This window comes from Ixodes scapularis, unplaced genomic scaffold (assembly GCF_016920785.2).
Source record: "Ixodes scapularis isolate PalLabHiFi unplaced genomic scaffold, ASM1692078v2 PGA_scaffold1__304_contigs__length_218370807, whole genome shotgun sequence".
NCBI classification, from domain to species: Eukaryota; Metazoa; Arthropoda; class Arachnida; order Ixodida; family Ixodidae; genus Ixodes; species Ixodes scapularis.
In genome coordinates, this window is record NW_024609846.1 from 132225246 (window position 1) to 132246291 (window position 21046).

General features: G+C 43.7%; 1 protein-coding gene across 1 annotated transcript in view; it reads right to left on the reverse strand.

Annotated features, from left to right (window-relative positions):
• Positions 1 to 10114, reverse strand: part of LOC8042846 — a 52826-nt gene extending 42712 nt beyond the window's left edge. Inside the window, exons 1-4 of the mRNA XM_040223136.2 lie at positions 10077 to 10114; positions 9032 to 9211; positions 7885 to 7945; positions 6410 to 6540 (exon numbers count right to left, since the gene is read on the reverse strand). Coding sequence (XP_040079070.2) covers positions 6410 to 6540; positions 7885 to 7945; positions 9032 to 9211; positions 10077 to 10114 — 410 coding nt within the window. The remainder of the gene's footprint in view (positions 1 to 6409; positions 6541 to 7884; positions 7946 to 9031; positions 9212 to 10076) is intronic.
• Between the last annotated feature and the right edge of the window lie 10932 nt (positions 10115 to 21046).

Here is a 21046-nt window from a genome sequence, read left to right on the forward strand (position 1 = left end):
CCTATTGGCGTAAAGGGAGTAGCTCAAGTTGAAGGTACACTACGATGACCAAATTTACCACCTGCCCCTGCTCATTGCAAAACCTGAAAAAGGAGCACGCATACCGACTCTCCTGGGTCTTGACTGACTTTCAAAAATCAAGATAAATCTGCATGACGCCGTTCAACGGTTGCAACACGAAGTTGTGTTGAACGTGCAAGAAGTCGGGCAGATTAAAACTGCGGATGCAGAAAAACGACTAAAAGAGCAGTACCGCGATGTGTTTGAGCTAGGTTACGGTGCCATCAAGGGATTCACAGGGAGCGTTAAAACGAAAGAGAATGCGAATCCAGTCTCTCGTAAGGCGCGACCCGTACCATATGCTTTGCGCGAGCAAGTGGAAAAAGAACTAACGGATTTGGAAAAGCTGGTGTCACGCAGTGGGTCAGACATAATACTAGGTCTACACCGCGAGTTATCGTGCCCAAGAAAAAAACACAGAAAAAGCTAAGAATATGTCGGGATTACAGAGATTACAGATTACTATAAATCAGGCAATTGAAGTGGACCACTATCCGCTGCCACTCCCAGAGGACATCTTCGTGTCCCTGGTTGGAGGAACCGTGTTCACCGCCTTAGACCTGTCAAAGGCCTACCTGTAGCTTGAACTGTACGAGCGGGCACAAGAGTTGCTCACGATTGATACGCACATGGGACTGCTTAGGTTCCGGCGATTACCATGTGGCATAGCAAGCGCACACGCAATGTTTCAGGCTGTAATGGACCAGGTTTCGCAAAGCATTCCTGGCACGGCTTGTAACTTAGACGACGTGCTGATCGCTGGCGAAGACTCAGCAGAGTGCTACCGCCGAACCGAACGAGTGCTTCAGACGTTGGATGAAAACGGTATTCGCATAAATGTGGCGAAATGCAAGTTGTTGCAAGAAAGAGTCCAGTACCTCGGACACGATCTAGACAGGCATGGCCTACATCCCACACCAGACAAGGTGAAGGCGATTCCAAAAGCGCCTAAACCCAACAACGTGACACAGCTAAAGGCATTTTTGGGAATGGCAAAATTTTATGCCAAATTTTCTCCTAGGCTAGCAAATGTGCTAGAACCCCTGCACCAGTTGCTGCGTACGGGCAGCATTTGGAAGTGGCCAAGTGAATGTGACGAAAGTTTTGAGCGATGTAAACAGATGCTAAGCCAAGACACGGTTTTCCAACTGTATGGCGTAACAAAGCCAATTCAGTTGACGTGTTATGCATGAGACTACGGCTTGGGTGCAGTACTGTCGCACATCGTAGACGGGGTAGAACGACCAATTTAGTTCACGTCACGGTCCTTGACTCCTGCCGAGCGTAACTATGCGCATATTGAAAAAGAAGCTCTAGCCATAGTATTTGGAATTGAGAAATTTCATATATAAGTACCTCTATGGTCGCGACTTCAACGTGATGGCAGATGGCCAGCCACTCACGGTGATCTTCGATGTCAAACATCACACAAGTGCGGTAGATGCAGCTCGAGAGCATCGCTGGGACCTGTTTCTAGCGAATTATCGGTTTCGTATTCTGTACAAAGCAGGAAAAAGATCAGCAACGCCGATGGCTTGTCGCGCCTACGACTGTCAAATACCATGGACGAAGCAGAGGAAATTTTTTACTTTTCGCCTTTCAAAGAGCTGCCGATAACTGCAAAAGACATTGATCGAGAAACAACGAAAGATCCAGTCCTGAGCGTGGTACGCTACATGACATGGCGTGGCTGACCACAGGCTGTAGACGACAAATACCAGCCTTTCTTCGTAAGGCGATTTGAACTTTCCGTGGATGACGGTTGCCTAGTTTGGACTAACCGAGTGGTGGTTCCGAAGTCTGTCGAAAGTGAAGTAGTGTCATTGTTGCATGAACTGCATATTGGCACAACCAAAATGAAGGCACTTGCAAGGTCGATGGTGTGGTGGCCTAGGATCGACAGTCGCCGTGAGGAGACTGCGAAACAGTGTGAAATTTGTCAATGCGTAAGATCCGCTGAACAGGCCACACCCTTGACACATTGGAAGTGGTGCACAAACAGTTGGGAAAGGGTGCTTCGTGTCTTCGCTGAAAAGTAAAGCAAGATGTTTCTAGTTGCTGGCGACTCGTACTCTAAATGGCTAGAGGTAATAATAATGACATTGACGACTGCAAAGAAAACTGTCGAAACAGTCCGGTCATTGTTTGCACACCATGGCATTCAAACTGAGGTTATTTCAAATAACGGACCACAGTTCCGAGCGAAAGAGTTCGAGGATTTCTTGTTGGCAAACGGAGTAAAGCATACACTGACCCCTTCGTATCATACCCAATCGAACAGTTCAGCAGAACGCGCAGTTCAAACGGTAAAGCTGTCGCTGCTGAAGCAGTTATTAGATGATGAACGAAACAAAAGCCCGAGGTCCCTTCAGCACAGGGTTGACAACTTTCTGTTCGCGTACAGAACGACGCCTCACACCTTCACGGGGAAGACTCCTGCCGAACTGTTTTTGAAACGTAAACTTCGTACAACGCTGTCTTTGATAAAGCCAAACACTGAGGCAGCAATAAAAGCAAAGTCTGAGAGGGAGGTGTGTAGCACGAACAAGCGCCGAGGCCCGGTGAGAGTATTTTCCGTATGGGATCGCGCACTCGTAAGTACGGCGCGTGGTGAACTTGCAAAATGGCTGCAAGGAAAAATCACGGAAGTGATATCGGCCATGACGTACTTAGTCTTCGTTGACAGACGAATACGGTTTTTACATGCAGATCTGCGACGTTCGTTTCTGCTGCCTGATGACTCAGCCGAAATGTCTGATTGCCAGATGGAATTGACGCATGGTAGTGACATGCCGAAAGACGAGCGTCATGTCGAACCTGACCGAACACAGTCTGCAGCCGATGTAAGTGCAGATCAAGTGTCGCCGCGTAGTACTCAAATGGCCTCATCACCAAGACCGGTTGATGCATCGTCACCTGTAGTACGTAGAGCCACTAAATGAGCGGCGCTTAGAGTACCGGCACTCCGTTCCCCGACATTGTTGTGGGCGCCGCCATTTTGGGACTCGTGCAGAGCAGACGCATCTGCCGATCGTCATGATTCAAAAGTGAGCCTTTTCCAGCATTAGATTTGGTGTTAGGAAGCTCATGTAATATTGCTTTGCTTTATCGCGAACTATTTGAACATTTATGGAGGAGAAAAAATCGTTTCCTGTGATTTCAGATAAAGCTTCAGATAACTGGCAACCTTGATTTTAAGCCACATTACGGCCAAGTGTCGTTACTCTGAAGCGTAACTTATTTAGTGGCACTAGTAGTACGTATAGATGTAGCATCCGTGCGGCGCGCAGGCTTATGTACGAAAAGTTTTAATCTTGTTTGTGGGGAAGTGTTGTATCAGAGCATGACTCATATTCCTGGTGTCGTACCGCCACGCGCTTTTGGTTTCCTGTATTGATCGCTCGTGACGTTCATCTGCTCGTAATCGGTGCTACCACTAAAAGGGCGCACCGAAGTACTGTTGTACTATTCTGTTGTTGTGCGAGCTGGGACTGATGTGAAACGACGATGACGATGTGTGTCTGACGGTTGGAACGCAGTGCTTTTTTCCTTGTATGCACAGTTTTCTAGTTGGATGTCTGAGTGAGTAATTGGTTGACTCAGACTGAGTTTCTTAATTACAATATTTTCCTTAAAATCTTTTTGGTTGACAGCTGTAATTATTTCAACCGTAAAAAGGAGAATGGTCGAAAAGCTCTTAACTAGATTCACCCAAAGCTCGCTAAACATTTCGTAGCATATCCTCCTGAAACTTACGTGAATAAGATGTTCACATAATCAGCAAAGCCAATTTTGTCTTTGATGCTTTCTTCGACAACGAAATTTGATCTGTTTATATGTGATATATTATTAGGGGCCAATTGAAAACATGTATTACTGGGCTTTCCACTACCTACATCATTCGATCCTATAAGCTTCTTCCGGTCGTCATAGTGTTCCCGCGGGAAAAAAGACATGGCAACCACATTTCACCAAAGCGTGGTGGCGAGCCACTTCTTGACGTGGTTTCGGTTTGTTTTTGGCCAAAGAATGACTCCAAATGTTCAGCGATCCATCTCGGCCGTTGAGATTAATATTGAGCAAAGAGAAAATAAATTACCGAGAGCGTGTTCAAATTGTCTTTTCAAAATTGTGCCAAATTGTTACAATATGTGTGACTAAAATTACACACAATGTAATAATTAAAGCTTAGTTGACGTTTAAGCATTTCAAATCCTTTTCCCCCGTTTACACGGGACCGGAGGCCGTAACCCTAAACTCGCGTTTCAGAAAACGTCTTGTATATTTGTTTGAAACAATCGTGTCTTTTTGTTACCAGTTTATTTATCGTTGAGCAGTTATTTTGTCAGTTAAATTTTGAGCTGAAACAATTGTACCCAAGAAAATCACGAAAAAATAAAGAATATCCGTAATTACCCTATTGAAAAAACCAGCTTAAGCTGGTCCCAGCTTCAAGCTGGGTTATTGCCCCAGCATGCCCAGCTTGGCATGCTGGTCATGCTGGTTGATCTGGTCATACTGGTCATGATGGTTGATCTGGTCCCAGCTTCAAGCTGGGTTATTGCCCCAGCATGCCCAGTTTGGCATGCTGGTCATGCTGTTAAACTGGTCATGCTGGTGAACTTCCCAACCAGTTTAACCTGTTTAAATTAATACACAGAATAAAAAAGCCAAGCTCGTCAGAAAAGCCAACTCGGCATCCAATTTATTATTTTCGTACTTGCGGCAGCCTCACATGAACTCAAATGCTACACATCCTCGGCGCTGACACTAGTACTAACCGACGCACAGATTCTCGGTGCAAATTGTCTACAATGTTAATAAAACCAGATTGCTTATCTCTCAACACGAAAAAAATACTAGACACAGGCCAAAAACAGGCAATAGCAGACGAAAATACTACACGGACGAGAGAAGCGAACCTGGGTCCCGCCAGCGATGGGGGCGAAGCGGCAACTTGCGTGGTCGGCAGAGGCGAGGAAATCCGTGTGGCTTGGATGGCATTGGCGATACTCCTCGGCACCGCCGTCATTCTTGGGCACACACACGTTCGAAGACACGAAGCGACGCCGCAGTCGGGACGTCTGACATCTTCCCGCACTGAACGGACTGCCGCTCGCTGTCTTCTCAAAACCCGCTTCGCTTGCACCGTCGTTCAACTAGTCTCCAAACAACGCGCACACAGCCGTCCCTTCGATCTGCCCTCTGCCCAAGCTATCCAAACGCGTCTTCGATTCTCCGTTTCTACCACTCTCTCTCTCTCTCTCTCTTTTCTCGCACACAAAGGTAGCTTGCAGCGCGCCTGACGCGCCCGGTGGTCTACCAAAAACGAGAGGACAAAGAACAGGACGTGGCCTCGTTCCAGCAGCCGACCTTGTCGCGCGCGCTCCCAGCAATGCCAGTTCGGCTATCTCTAGCCGACCTTGGCGTGCGCGCTCCCAGCATGACCAGCTTGACCACCACGATTATTATTTCGACCAGATTCACCAGCTTGTCTCCCAGCATGACCAGCTCGTCTCCCAGCTTGACCACATTGGCTCCATGGAAAACCAGTTTGACCAGTTAAGACCAGACTGGCTCCCAGCTACACCAGATTGAATCTAAAACCAGATTCGAGTGAGACCATGCTGGTTTTTACTTAGACCAGACTGACCAGCTTAAATTCCAGCTTGCCCAGCTTAAACCAGCTTGATTGCCAGCTAAACCAGTTTAATTACCACATTGACCAGTTTGACCACCTTGATTACCAGCTTGACCACCTTAATTACCAGCTTGACCAGTTTGATTTTCATGCTGGTTTTTCCAATAGGGTATGAATAGAAATGCATTTATCGTTGCTGACATATTAAGAACCTTCGGGCATGATGTATTATATCCACGATTCTTGCTTTGCGATTCGTTCTTCGGCGCTCTGATCGGCTAAGGCAGCAGTGTCATTGGCTCTGACGCGATGATAAACTGCTCGGGACCCACTACGCTTTGGGTTACTCTACTGCCAGCGACTATTGTTGTGTTTTTAGCGGAATACGTCCTTCAAAACCGTTCAACGGTAACAAACCACTTATTTACTGAGCGAGATATTTACATTGTACAATACAGTCAAGGGAAGCACTGATCATGCAGCTCAACAGCCGAGCTCCGTCTCGCGCCACCCACCCGTTCCTCTCGTGCCTCTGCCGATCTCGGATCTTCCTTTTTGTTCTTTCTTGCACTACCAGAGGTCTTTTGAAATCCACAACAACTATAATATAAATTAAGAATTGCGCTGGTCAAATGCTAAACTAAATTCCGCCATTTAACTAAAAAAAACACACTCGATGCTTGTTCAAATGCTTATTCCACGACTTACTTTGGGCTGAGGTAAAACTCGAAGAAATACTGGGTAGGGTTGACGAATCCAATCTGCAGCACATCTTCTGGATTGTGGGCGATTTCTCCGAGGTTTCCTCCAACCAGAAGAAGGTCCCTTAGCTCGTCAATCTGCAATGCACACGCGCTGGTTTTTATACCAAAGATCAGGAATGAATATGGCTTAATCAGTTCTTTTTAAAAAAATTATTAAAAAGAGAAGACATGACTGTATTTGAATAAAAGTAAAGACTTCAGTAGTTTAAACAAAACAATTTCCACTTCAAGCTAGGGTTTCCACTTCCACCTTAACCCTTGACAGAAGTGAGAGAGTGCAGGCGAGCTGGTTAGGAAACGACATCTCAGGGTATACAAGTATGTGGTTTAACCTTAAATTTCTTTGTATGTACGCAACATGAAATGCAAACATCAAACGGGAGAGTGTGATAGGCTATCTTATTTACAGAACAACATGATAAAGTAGAAGAAAATTACTAGAAACAGCCGCCTTTTAATGCATATTTACGTTTTACGAAGTTTTAAATTTAGTGCTAAACTAACTGATCAGATTCGTAGGCTAATAAATTTAAGCTGAGAAGTGAATTTTTCTACCTTGATTTCACAAAAAGTTCTTTAAAATCCAGAAAATTGATATAGCTATGGGGGAGTATTAGCTCCAGCTTAATATTAAAAAAAGAAGTGTACTTTCATTTATTGAGTGTTTATTTATGAAGTTAAGTCATAAAGCTCCAGTCTATTACAACCTCTCTCATCATTACTCTCCCACCACAAAATGCGTCGAGCGATAAATGGTATTACGTTAAACTCTTGTGGTTCTGGGTTCATGACACAAAATGTGCGTCACCAGACTAGCCGAAACATCCAGTTAAACCACATGTTCCTAGGCATTCATAATTAGCCCTCGAAATATTTGGTACGCTTTAAACACAACATAAAATTGGAAGTTCGTCTCCTGGTTATACCTACAGGACGTAGATCTACCCAGACCTGTGTTGCACGATACGATCAAGGAGCAATTCCTTGCTTAAAAGTATAACTCACTTACTAAATGTAGAATTTGATGTAATTGCCATTAGCAGAACTTTATTAATGATCAACTTCCACTCGGAGAAAGCATGATTCTATCTACTCCCTTTATTATTCTCAAGCAACCATTATAATTTTTGTTTTAATTTAACATAGTATGTTGAATCGCGTAGTGCGTGCCACCAACACAGACCTTTAGATATCATCCCCCCTATTCGTTATGCCGTGATTTTCATTAAGTATTATCGCTCGGTATATAAATAATTTGATCCACCCATTTTGTTTTTTTGGTGGACGTATTTTTTCTCCAGCTGTTCATCCTTATGAGGTAGCCTAGCTTTCGAAGACTCCGAGGAAGTGAATACAGCTGTATACAATGATATATCTTGAAATCTTAAAACGAGAGAACCAGGTTTTCGTTTTACGTACGTTGGTTGAATTAACGTCGCAGTAATCCGCATACAACTCACACAGCTTGGTTTTGCTGATCCTGCAAACCACGTTTCGGAGACAGTAATTATAAGACGAACATTTCATCACAAACTCAAACAAAAGAAAGTGTAAAATGAGCCTCTCACGCACGTGAGAGCTGAGTTTAAGTTTTTCGAATTAAAAACTACGGGCTTTGAGATAGCTAAATTTATCTTAGTGCTAAAGGAGGAACGTAAAACATCATGGTGTAATTTGAACTGAATTTAAAAAAAAAAAAATATTGTTTTCAGAGCTTCTCTTGAAGCGAGAATCAAACGCAATAAAACGGCAATGAAAAGTGATCGAACTTGCTTTTTTTACTATGTTTTCTAGAAGCCTAAATGATTTAACCAAAAGTTATAGCTATCGCAATCTTAGCACCCGTCGTTGTTAACGAAGTTCCTACGTAGGATTTAAGGCAAATGATTAAACGGAATATAGATTGTGTTGTACTAACGTCGGGATTACGGCCTTTGATAATAGACGCTTTGCAGCAGCTGTGCATGGACGCCGCCATAACTGACCTTCAGTTTTTGTTTCCTCTTATTTCGTTTATTTCACTTCATTACCATTACAGCTAGGCCAGGTTATTGCTATATTAGGTTCAACTGTGTCCTTTTCTAAAGCACCGGCCTTTGTAGAGGATCGTCAACTATGGTTTCAGTTGCTCGGCATCTCGGTAAAACAAGAGAAGGTCAGCAATGGCAGCTGTAATTTGGCGCGTGTGTAAAGCGTCCATATAACGCTGTGCGTCCTAACTATAATTTTGACAATATGCTTCACTTAAGACGTTATGTGCAGATTCCTTAATGAGCACGGATAAAAGCATATGACTTTGCAAAACAGCTCGTTCTCGCACTCGCAAAAAGCAAACGTTTTCGTGAACCCAACCTACGTGCTCCTGTCTTTGCTAGCGCTTCAGAGAATACTTGAGATGGAGATCAGAAAAAAAGGCAAAAAGTACCAAACTCTTCGCTGTTCTTCCACTAAGCGAAAATATGCTTAGAAGATCCGCTTTATCAAAACAAATTCCCGAATTCTTAGTTCTTGGTTCATTTAGTGTAGAATGCTGAGTGGTGAGCAAAGAGAAGACACAACGACCGACCAGTTGGTTACGCAGATGGAAAGGCCCGGAAAGAGGAGCACCTCGGTGCCCTCAATGCGGACGTCAACGGCACTCGGGTAGCTGAGGTACTGTTCCACAACCCTGGACGCCTGGTACAGGAAGCCCAGCACCATCAGCAAGAACACTCCGATGCGTAAGAACAGAACCCGACGCTGGAATCTACAAAAGGGGAGAAGGTCCTGGTGACACCTTGTAGAAGCAGTGTCATGGCTTTTCAATCATTTCAAGATTGCACGTCCATCCTTCCAATAAATAGTTGACTACTCAGTGGTATCCCATTGCGTCTTTTAATTGAGCTCTCTAGAACTGGATGCTTTGGGACCGAATCTGCTATTCTGATAAAACACAAGTCGATGAATGAGTTCTTCTCGCCCTGTACTAAAACATTTCGCACGGTTGGGTCATTACTTTAGAATCTTACGCTCTAATAGGGGTTTTGCGATTGTGTTGTGCCGTGCGACGTAGCCTTACTACGTCAATCCGGAAACACACGAAAGTTATTGTGAGACATTCCAAGAGATTTTCCCCAAGGTATACCTACTAACTCCCTTTGTTTGTAGATATAGTTATAGTTCCATAAGTTGATGCAAGAAAATCTGACACCTGGCAATTAATCGCGGAAAAAAAGAACTAGAACTTTGTTTTCCTTGCAGCCAAATGAGTTGTAACGCGGAAGCGTTTGGGATCCTTTGCCTGCTCGGCCACCGAGCTTGGCACTTTCGGTTTACCATAACGGAGCACCACACCAATTCTTCCTAGGCACCCGGATGTTTCTTCCTATTAGATATGGCGAAAACTGGGTCGCTGCACGCTGCAACTACGCGCAGGTCATATGTGCTGCCGTCACATCATACGGATTACACGAGACTTAAGACCCTTTATCATTGCGAAATGTAACATGAATTCAATTGCATCTTTTAATATCACGGATTTTATAATAATTCAGATGGCTGGAGTCTCTTCAGTTATGTCGTTTTTTTATCGTATAAAATAGAGAGTTACAAAGCCACAGATGGGGACTTACCTTTTAATATTTTTTTCTGTACGTGCGCCCCCAGCCATGCCAGTTGCCCTGAGTTAAAAAAGGGGAGATATAAATTGACTGTATCCATTGCAATAACACATTTATTGAAAACGTATGTGATAGGTTTAAACAATTAGTTTACATCTAGGTGGGTCACCATGATGATAGCTACATCGTAAGATGAGTAAACGAGGTGATTCAGGATCACACAAGAAAGAAATATAACAAAAAGTTAAATTACGAAAGTTTATATATGAAGTAGTTAGGCTAAGTACAACTCTGCTCATTTAGTGCGTCTGATCCGCGGCTTTTTAAAGAACCGAGTTTCATAAACATCATTGATCGAGCACCAATTTTTATATTTATAAAACGTTTGCAATATGTGTAGCCAAAATTGTAAGAGGCGCAAACAAAATATCTCGCGTATGTGGCACAAGCTACATACGCAAGAATGTGGCTCATTCCAGTCCTTGACTGTCCTAACAAAGAAAACGAATTCTTGCACAGATCTGTGCTTGTACTTTATTATCATATTTTATGAACATGTTTTTTTGATAAGAATTATTATTTTCGTTTAAAGGGCAACGTGGGATATTGATACTGGTAGCTTCATGGTAAATCTTATAAAAATTAAATGTGAGTTTACGCTTCCCACATTGAATGAGCGTTTCAGTGTTTATTGTTACTTATCAATGCTCATTGTTTCTTTTTTATTGTTTCATTGTTACCACCTCCAGGACAAAAATATACAGAGTAGCTAAATTTAATTCGAGCAAGTAAAAAAAAGGAATAAAAAAAAAAGGGGGGGGGGTTGGTGAAAGTTAGACAAGTGCCATCTTACCCGCTTATTTATCAGGCTCGGCGGACATTAGATGAAGTGATAATTTTCAGGGTAATTTAGCTGATTTACTAAAATATAGTAATTAACTTTGTAGATATTGGTTTTAGAAGTTAAGTTGTAATTGCAGTGTTGACGGAATTACTATTAGAAGCAGGACCAATCGAAAGAATGTAGGAATTAGTAATGACTTTTGAGATCTTCATTGACGTACTTTCGCGTTCTTCCCCCGATTTTAAAATGACGTTTCACAAGCACTGCCCACGATGGCGCTTGAAAAAGTGGCTAGTCGTTTCACTGATATCCACACTATCACGGCAGAGCGTCCTAGGTGGCGATGGCGACGACGCAAGTGACGGCGTGATTGAAACGACTACGTTAGTCCTCAAGGCATCATTATGGGCAGGGGCTGCGGCGCTTTTATCGCACGCAATACTTTTAAAATAAAAAGCAAACGCGAAAATGTTTTTGTTTTTTTCAAATAAAAAAATCATTCCCCTTTGTTAATATTAAAAAAAAAGAATCAAACTGGCGTTGTATAGTAGTTTTTTTTTTTCGATACCGCTATTGCAATATGACCCCTAAAACCAATTGTAGGAATGTAATGAACAAAGTTTATTTAGTCAACTTGCCGTGTCGATTATCTCGTCATCCAACGTATACCGAACCTGATAAATACACAACGAAGACGTTCTTACTATAGCTTTTGCCACCTTTAAAAAGAATTGAATTATATTTAGGTACCTTGTATATTAAACCAAATGTACGAACACATTACGGACCACAAAGCTTCGCCTATCAGGTACATCAATTTCGAAAAAAAAAGTATGTAGACGTTGAATAAAATATTATGAAAGCTGAATCTATTCTTTGTTCAAACACAAATAAAAAACAGTTTTTTTTTGTCGAGTTCCTGTTTAATATTTTAAACCTGTTTTTGTGTTGTGTTGAATAAATATTGTGTACAGATAAATGTTTGTAGGGTCAGTGATGCCTCCTGTATGCATTGTTGTTCTGTTTTTATAAGTATTTTCCCGTTTACATTGTATGACTTGTGTCAATATGTCCACCAATCTTTTGTGATTAGTTTTCGAAGCCTTTATGTTCATGTCACTTTTTACAGCGGAGCTGTTAAGGGATAGTTTCCCCAGGACATGTGTCCCCCGCAAAGAAATGATGACACAAAACTCTGGACAGCTACCCTTATCTGTGAGCGACGGTTGCAACCCACGTATCTGATTGCAGCCGTCGCTCATAGATGGCGGCAGCCTTTCCACTCCGACTTCCCGACTTGCGGCTGGCAATTACTTTCTATTGTACAGCTCCGCTGGTTTGCCCTCTTCACCAAGAAGAACAGGCTGAACGTTTTTGTTTTTATTTTCCTCCCCGCCCGATAAGCCCTGTGTAAGGCTGTAGAAGACTCGTGAAGCAGCTTTATAGTTCGCCTTTTGTTCCATCAACCATGACTGAAAGAAAGGTTTCTACTGACTGCCCAAACATATCAAATTTATGAAAACAAATATACGTGAGTTGATTTTAAGTTTTTTGCGATCAAAAAGCAAAGGTAGAATATTTTATTGATTTAGTTAGTTGGTTTATGGAAACAATATTTAATTTCTTTTCTTTACCATTAAAGGCCCTGGAGGGCAGTAGATAAGACGAGAGGAAAAGAGAGGGGGAGGCGAAAAAGCATGGCACTAAATCAGAACGAAGCACAGCTTACAACTATTGCAGCCTATGCGCGCAGTAGCAGAAATCCATTTGAACGCTTCCCGAACCTTCCTTTAAAAGTTTGACAAAGTTGAACTTGTCGAAGTCGAACCTCAGAACTTTCTCGACATCCCCAGTTGATGCAAGATGAAGGTTGGAATTTTCCCCGTCTTATTCAAAGATATGTAGTTGAAATCCAAGTTTTACGGCACAGGTTGGGGTCACACAGCAGATTTTATCACACGAGTCGTTTTAATAATAAACATCAGCTGCAAACAAAAGGAAACTGAGTGATCCTGTGTTGGCTTTAACCACGAGTAGTATTTAAAAATCAGTACATAAATAAAAATAGAATGGAAGGCGAATGGAATGAGAAAAGGAACAAGAAGAAGAACATACTTAAATTAAATATCGCGGAAGCAATGTGTTGATAAAGTTTAATCTGAGTTTTTTTTTGTTGTTTTTTGTATCGGCGTTTTCCCAAAAAAGAACAACAACAATTCTAATTTTTTTTTTATACCGCAAAATAAACTACGCATTGCCGAATACTCAGTCACTGCGCAAATGTAGCAATATCGGTCAAAAGCCGATGCTACATTTTTAAAACTGACCGTTACCTCATCCAGAAATTGATTTTCTTAGGCTTCCAAAGGAAAAACAGGGACCCGTTCGCGGTAGCCGGCGCTTTTGCTGACGCCATTAGCTTCAATATATTCGTGAGCTTCGTTGACAGGCATTTTCTTGTTGAGAATTTTCGAAATAACCTTTAACTTTTGAATCATTTTACAAAAAGCTGTGAAACTTTGGCTTCTGTTCTGAACTATAGTGAAGTGTTAATTTGAGCTGGTTGGTACATCACTAAGATTAAACAGTGCAAGAACCTTTCCTCTTCCTCCGACGTTTTGTGCGCTCTTTAATCTTAGTGTTACGAACGACTAGCGCTGCATTTGAACGAAGGTTAAACATTCGACGGTGCTTAGTTTGTTTTTGTGGTGAAAAGAAAGCAATCGATTGTTTTCATGGACGTGTATTCGCCTGCGACATTAAAGGGGTACTCCACCGATTTTTTGAGCTACCTCAACTATCTATATTTTCTGACTCCCCAGCCTTTACTCTCTCCGGTATGCTATTTAGAATCGCAAAATTCATAATAGGTATTGTGAAATCGGCAAACGAAAATGATGCAAAAACCAACATTCAAATATACGCGCACTTTTCAGTGCCGTGACGTCAGTGGCAGGCAGGCTTGCCAGTCGAGCAAGCAGCCAAAAAATAGAATATGCCAATCATTTGTTCCGTGCTGGAGCGCGGGTACTGCAGCGAGCTTCACAAGCATTCATTTGACACCATGAAACTGCTTCGAATCAGTTTAAAACAAAATCTACAGCCCAAAGAGTGAACCCCTGCACTTCCACTGACGTCACTTTTTCGTTGTTGCCAGTAGAGACTTCGAGCTTGAAAAACACGGTGACGGCCAAAGCTGTAAATTCAATAACTTCGCGAAAAAACAATATTTTGACCTAATATTTGGGATACTATTTTCGCGATGTTTGTTGGTTAGTTTAGAAAAATTTCAAGCAAATCGGAGACAATAAAAAACCTGTGGAGTATCCCTTTAATATTCAAATTTGTATTGTTGGCAGGGATGTCTCTATTTCGAAACGTAAAAGTGCTTCTTTGGCATTGCGTTCATTCTTAGCAGATGCTTACACAACGAACAGATGCTCCATTATTGCTGATAAAGGGAGGTTCGGTGCCCAGGTGGGCTAACGCACACCAGCTCGGAGCACGTGGAGCGAAAGCTCGCGCTGCAGAACCCATAGATCCTGGTCTCAACCCCACCCCTGCCCGTTTCGATCTGGATGAGCGTCATACCGGCGTACGGTCGTGTACCACTACTGCGTGGTACAGGTTAAAGACCTCAGGCTAGCGGTTGTACTGAACTGGCAAAATTTTTCATCTACAGTTAGTCACTCCTCGCATCTTTGAAATGGTTGACCAACTACACGCTGTCTAAATATCACCACCACAATTATTATAATGTTGCTGATACTTTAGTCAGCCCCTATGGTCAGTTGTCATCAAGGCTGCATTCGCCGCAGTTGCGTGGTACGTGTCGTGTGTCATAAAGTGTCCCACAGAATGACCATAAAATTTGTTCTTATCTTAGAAAGGTAGCTTATGGTATATGTTAGTTCGAGACTAAAACAACGCATATCGGTCTTTAAGGGGCCTTGAAACTATATTGGGTAGGAATGTTTCTCACTTTATACAAGCTCATTGGCACTAGTGTACCCAAAGTAACCTCGCACGCAACGCCTCTGGCCAAGAAGGTTTTTTGTCCCTGCGTAGTTTCAAGGATAAAAGAGGACGTTTTCTTTTAGTTTCTCTCCTTTGCAAAACTTGACGGCAAAGTTGCGGGGATCGCATTGTTGGCGTTGTCAACAATTCGATCCCCAGGATTTTGCCATCAAGTTTTGCGATCCCCGCGATGGCAATATTTAAATGCGGCTCATACACGGGACACGAGTGCAGCGTAAGCATTTGATTTGGGCTCGTGAAAATCAACGCCTCGACGCGCGTTTGGCTAGGTGCTCGTACCCAATCGCTGCGGTGACGAGAGGAACCGATTCTTAGCAATCTGTGAAAACTCGGCGCGTGTCTTGTGCTTTGCCGACCCCAGCGCGTGGCTACGATAAACATTGGCGGCATATATTCAACTCCAGTTCACGTGACGTGGCCGCTTGTTTTGACCCAGGCGTCTTTTACAAGTACCACCATGCATTGTTGTGGAAACGCGCAAGGGAATGTTGCTCGTTTTTCTCCAATTTTTTCGGAGACTGTCACGTCGTGCGGAAAACACCTAACGCCTTTCATTACTAATAATTTTAAGCTGTATTTACTAAAACTAATATGGTTCACCGGTAGACCATGTAGAGCTCAAAGTAATAGTTAATATTAATAAATGTTTACCTCTTCCCGCAGTGGGAAGGAACCCCACTCCAATGTAAAGCGGATGACACCTTATAACTACAATCAAATTTCGACACGTCCCCCAAAATCTTCTATCTAGATGGAATCCCATCAGGTTCGCTCATAATATACTCATACTGGAGGCAATAAATAACTAGAAACTATATAAAATGCCTTGCAATGCAGCAAGGCAAGGACTTGCGGGGACTAGAGCACTTACCTCGAAAGCAAACCTGAAAACGGCTCAAGAGTTGAATCGTTGGTGAGGCGTCCAGGGAGATCGACTAAGCAAGGACACTAGAGCAAACATCAGTCCACCAACTACCCGATTTTATTCTCCTCTCCCCCTTCTCCCTCTAAAAGCCCGCTTGCGTGAGTATGTGTGAGGCCACTAATGGCGATTCTCTGTCACCGAGGTTGGCAAGCGGATCAATGTTGCTGAACTGTAAGTGCTCTCCGCTTGGCGTTGGCGCTTAAAACAGGCTAGCACGAAGGAACGGCGTCAGCTATGACATTGAGGACGGCAGTCCGCTGCAACTTCGTTGAAGCCAAATTTATACAACATCTTGATGATTCATCACACGTAGCGTGTAAGCTCGGTTCTGGGAAAACTCGATTATTGAGAAATAAAAATAAGGCAAACTATTGGTAAAACGCGAAAGTTGCGGGAGTATCCTCTGCAACTTGTCAATGTTAATTCTCTTGAATGAACAATAAACTATTACTTAATTAAAAAAAGGTAATAAAAAAACGAAAATCCCGCAATCGGCAGATTTCTCAATTAACTGATATTGGCTTGGTTATCTCTAATATCTGCTGATTTTATTGAACTGGTTATATTTCTCATATGTGCGCAATGCTATTAAATACATAGACGTCGGACCGTAGCTAGCTTAGCTTTTCGCTCGTTTTCGCTTGCACGGCTTGAGACAGTTTGTACTCTTGGCCATCGCTTCTGATGGGGTTACTTGCGTTGACAGACTAAAGGCTGAACCCAAGGACCGAACTATGCGACGAATAACTGACGAACGTCGCCCGACGGCACGCTCGCTTTTCGCGTGACGTAGCAGCCACTGTGCGGACTCCACGCTCAGAGCAAAACCCGCCGGGCAAAATTCGTCGATTTTTCGCAACATATTAGTCTCATGGAGTTCAGCTTTAAGAAGCTTGTTTAGTATGTCGCGTAGAACTATTTTTTTGTGGCGAGCAGTAACTTAACCGAAATACTCAACTGTGTCTAAAACGTTATTTACACGAGAAATGAATCCACGCAGGTATGTGCGTGAGGATAGCAATAAGCGGAACTGCTTCCTGAGCTTAATCGTTCGCATGGACGACGTGGCGAAGAAGGATGTCGGCTTTAGCAGGTCAAATGTAGCGGTTTCCGCTCTTGACACTGAAGCTTCTAATAATATCGGCACATCAGATGTTTAGCCTCATGTTGCTGTAAAGAAACACAGTTGAAAATTATAAGCTAAAACATGCTTTTGTAAGGTTTGTAAAACTATTAGGCGCTGGAGAAAATCAGCCATCTCCGTTAAGTTTTTTTTTTTTACTTTCCGCCCTTTGAAAAGCATGGCCAAAGAACCTAAGCACGCACATGATCTCATCACACCACTGTATCCTCCCGCACGTCAAAAAAACTATGGGCTATGGCCACATTCGAGATCTGGAAGTGGTAACTTGACGAAACCCTGAAGGTTTCGGCAAAGCTCGCAGAAAGATCGATCCTGAGATTAGAATTCCTTTTCCCTTAGGGAAGCGGAGCAAGCGAGGTGCGTCTGCGAGTAGCGCGACCTGTCTTAATGCGAACGCATTACCTGTCCCATGGAGTGAATCCACGTCAGCATCTCTGAAGCCACGCGAAACGTTGGCCAACCAACACCTAAAATCCCCTTTTCCAAGTGAAGCCGATTTCTGATTTCAAGACGCGCGCCAGGCTCCCATTGCGTGGCGCGCGTCACCACGGATTGAGGCTCCTATTGGCTCTCGTGCGGCGTAATTAAAAAAAAAAAGCCACCAGAGAATCCCTTTCCATGCCGACGCAATGCACGCAGCAGCGCGGCCGCCGGTGGCCAGTAAAACCCGCACGGGCAAATTCCAGAGAGGCCGCATGGCTGAGCTCTGCGCGGCGCGGCCAGTTCACAAAAGTGCGCGCTCGGCCGCCCGCCGGCGAAACGTGGCCGTCCACGACTCTGCGCCGCAGACGAATTAAATGGGCACTGCGGAGCGTTCTGCGATGGTCTATTTATGGCGGTAACTCAATCTATAGGCCGTGAGGATCCTAAAGATCATAAAATTACAGTCAAGCGCGGCGGATTTCCCTATTAAAATTGCTATCAAAGTCCCCGGCACACCCCCCTTTCTGAGATGACCCCGGAAAACGGGAGGGGCATCTCTTTACGCGTCAGCCAATAGCAAGCGAAGGATTCCGGCGTCACTGCGCGTCACCAACGCGGCCGACCGCCGACCCGCGGAGGAATCTCTCCGGACTTTGTGCTCGGCATTCGTCGTTCGTCGCACCGCACGGTCGCGCTGCTACTGCAATACGCAGACGCATTCCACAGATGACAAGGAAAGGTTTGACTCGTTGACGTGAAAGGATCGCAAAGCTGGCTTCGGAGTCGGGATCCACGGGAAGAAGGAACACGTGTCCCGCAAACGCACGCCTGCAGGCGCCCCGGGAAGCAGACGAACCGACGTGTCGAGGCATCACCCCCTAACAACAAGCTCGCGGGGAGAAAACATAGTTCGCTGGTTTTGGAGCGACAATTGCGGACTATGTTTCCCGCACCACAATCAGTTTACGTTTTTCTCAAACTCTAATTTACTACAAGCTTAAAAAGTGTTGAAATAATAACGTTCGCAATCACCGCGAGATGCAGCATTTCCATTGGTCAAGTTTTAGCGATGGGCAGGGAATGGGGGATTGTCTTCCAAGAGAAAATAGTCCCGATATATTTCTTCAGCCATCTGCTTAATAAACGGTTTTGTAATCTAAAACTTTGTATACATATTAACTTGTACCTACTACGCAATATAACAACATAAACAGACGATCGCAGAAAGCTCCGGAGGGCCCCTTTAAGGGAGCGGAAAAACGACATTCACGCTTTTGCATTCACAACTCATAACTTGTTGACTTCGTCATGGTAAAGACGCTAAACACGCGTTGTTTCTCCATACTTCAGGTTAATCACCAGTACCCTGCGAATTGTTATCGTAGTGATGATTTCTGTTTGGTGCTGTCACCAAGTTCACGACACCTTGTTGGAAGAGTTGCCGCATTTTGTAAAGATTTGATTTTATCGCTTTTGCTTCTGTCGGGAGATGTAGAGCTGAACTTTGGTCCCTCTACTGAAGAAATACTTAACCAGCTTTAAGATGATCAAACGGAGCTACGAAATTACATTAAGGACATCAAGAAGAAACGAGGTAGTCTGGATTTCTTCATAAAGGACGTATTGACTAGACTGGATAGGGTTGAAATGGATGTGCTTTTGTTGCGCGGAAGAGACGCCGAAACCGCTCTCCTTCCGCCAGCAATCGGTGAACTGCAGCGCACAATCAAATTACAGGAAAATAGGTTTGTTGACTTAGAAGATCGGTCTAGAAAGAATAATCTATTCATTTTTTTATCTTCTTAATAAAACAACTGGAGAAATAGCGAAATCGCTTAAAAACCATGTCCTCACTAAAATTTTCCAGTCTAAGTTCGGAGTGACGGTTCACACTGTTGACCGGATGCATCGGATTGGTCGAAAAGAAGGATTGAAAATAAGGCCGTTAATTTTGCACTTCGGGGACTACGGAGAAACGATGACGGTGCTCAAAAATTGCAATCGCTTGAAAGGAAGCAAGATTTCTGCCCAGCAGGGCTTTTCAAAAGATACGCTCAGAACAAGGAAGTTGCTTTGGTAGAGCGCAATGCCTAACAAAAAAAATGGCGATAAGGTTTTTCTAGTACGCCACAGGCCGCATAGGAATGGGGATATTTACACTTGGGATGGTAGCACACATTCACACGTTTTACTTTCCATGACGCCAATCAAGATAATTGTTTCGCCTCGTGTCTTTTAACACGCGAAGTATTATGAATAAACTATTATACTCTGTCTCACCCTACGATGGACTAAAGGCCAAAGCCACGGGCTGCCAGGTCCAATCCCATTTTACGCTATACTATGTCACGCTTAACATTGATTAGGGGTGGACGAATAATGCTCCGAATCCAAAAGAGCCGCATCATTTCTATAGCTTCGACGCTGCAAAGAGACTAATGTAGTGGCTTTCTTTGCGACGTAAAATTGTTGAGTCACTCAGTGCTCTTGGGGGATCGGTGGCCGAGTGGGCTGAAGCGCACACCCAGCTCGCCGCGCGTGGAGCGAAAGCTCGCGCTGCAGAACCCAGGGATCCTGGGTTCGAGCCCCACCCCTGCCCGTTTCGATCTGGATGAGCATCGTACCGGCGTGCGGTCGTGTATCACTACTGCGTGTGCACGTTAAAGACCCCAGGTTAGCAGTCGTACTGCGCTGGCAAAATTGCTCATCTACAGTGTAAACCAGTGTCGCCTCATCCTGGCGGACCAACCTTACACTGTATAAACACTAAACGTCCAATTTGACTTTTTTGACTCAGTGCTCTTCGACTTGAGCCAGTGTCCACCCAACCCCTCATCAGTAATCCGAGACGCGGGATCCGATACGTGCATTGAAGCGAAATACCGCACAATTTCTAAGGGGCTCGTGATTGGATATCGCGGTAACTAACATTTGCCTTTAGTCCATCGTAAGGTGAGACGAAGTATAGAATGTGAAACCTTGCTACTTGACCTGAACCCTCACGCAACGTTGACAACTGAAACTTTGTTGCATTCAAGAATAGATGATAGTGAAATAATTCCGCCAACTCATAAAATATATCGGAACGATGGGCCATCTCAAAAGGCTCTCATCTTAAAAGCTGACATTAAGCCATTTTTGCTGCCAGGCATACCCAACCTCGAGAGTGTACGGTGTTAGACGTACTTTTATGGGAACAGTGTAGTCCTGAGTGTTTTTCATAGCCACCCTAATGCCAGTATAAATATTATAGAGGATCTCAGTGAGTACTGGCTCGTTTTCGAAATGATCGTGTGTGGCTAATTTTAGCCGGCGATTTTCACTTGCCGCACGTTGATTGGACAAACATGAGACCAACAGGTTTCCAAACTTGCGATTCGGAACTTTTACTGGATTGCGCATTTTCGTGCGATCTAAATCAAGTAGTCTCATCGCCGACCAAGATGGGCTCCACAACAAAGACCATGTCGAATTTAATTTTTGTTGGCGCCTAATATCAGATTACACTGTTAATATGCAAAACGAATTGTTTGAGCATAAGTTGCTGTATTTCACGTCAAGCTTTGTTAAAATCAGTCATAAGAATGCTACACAGAAATCTGTGGTTA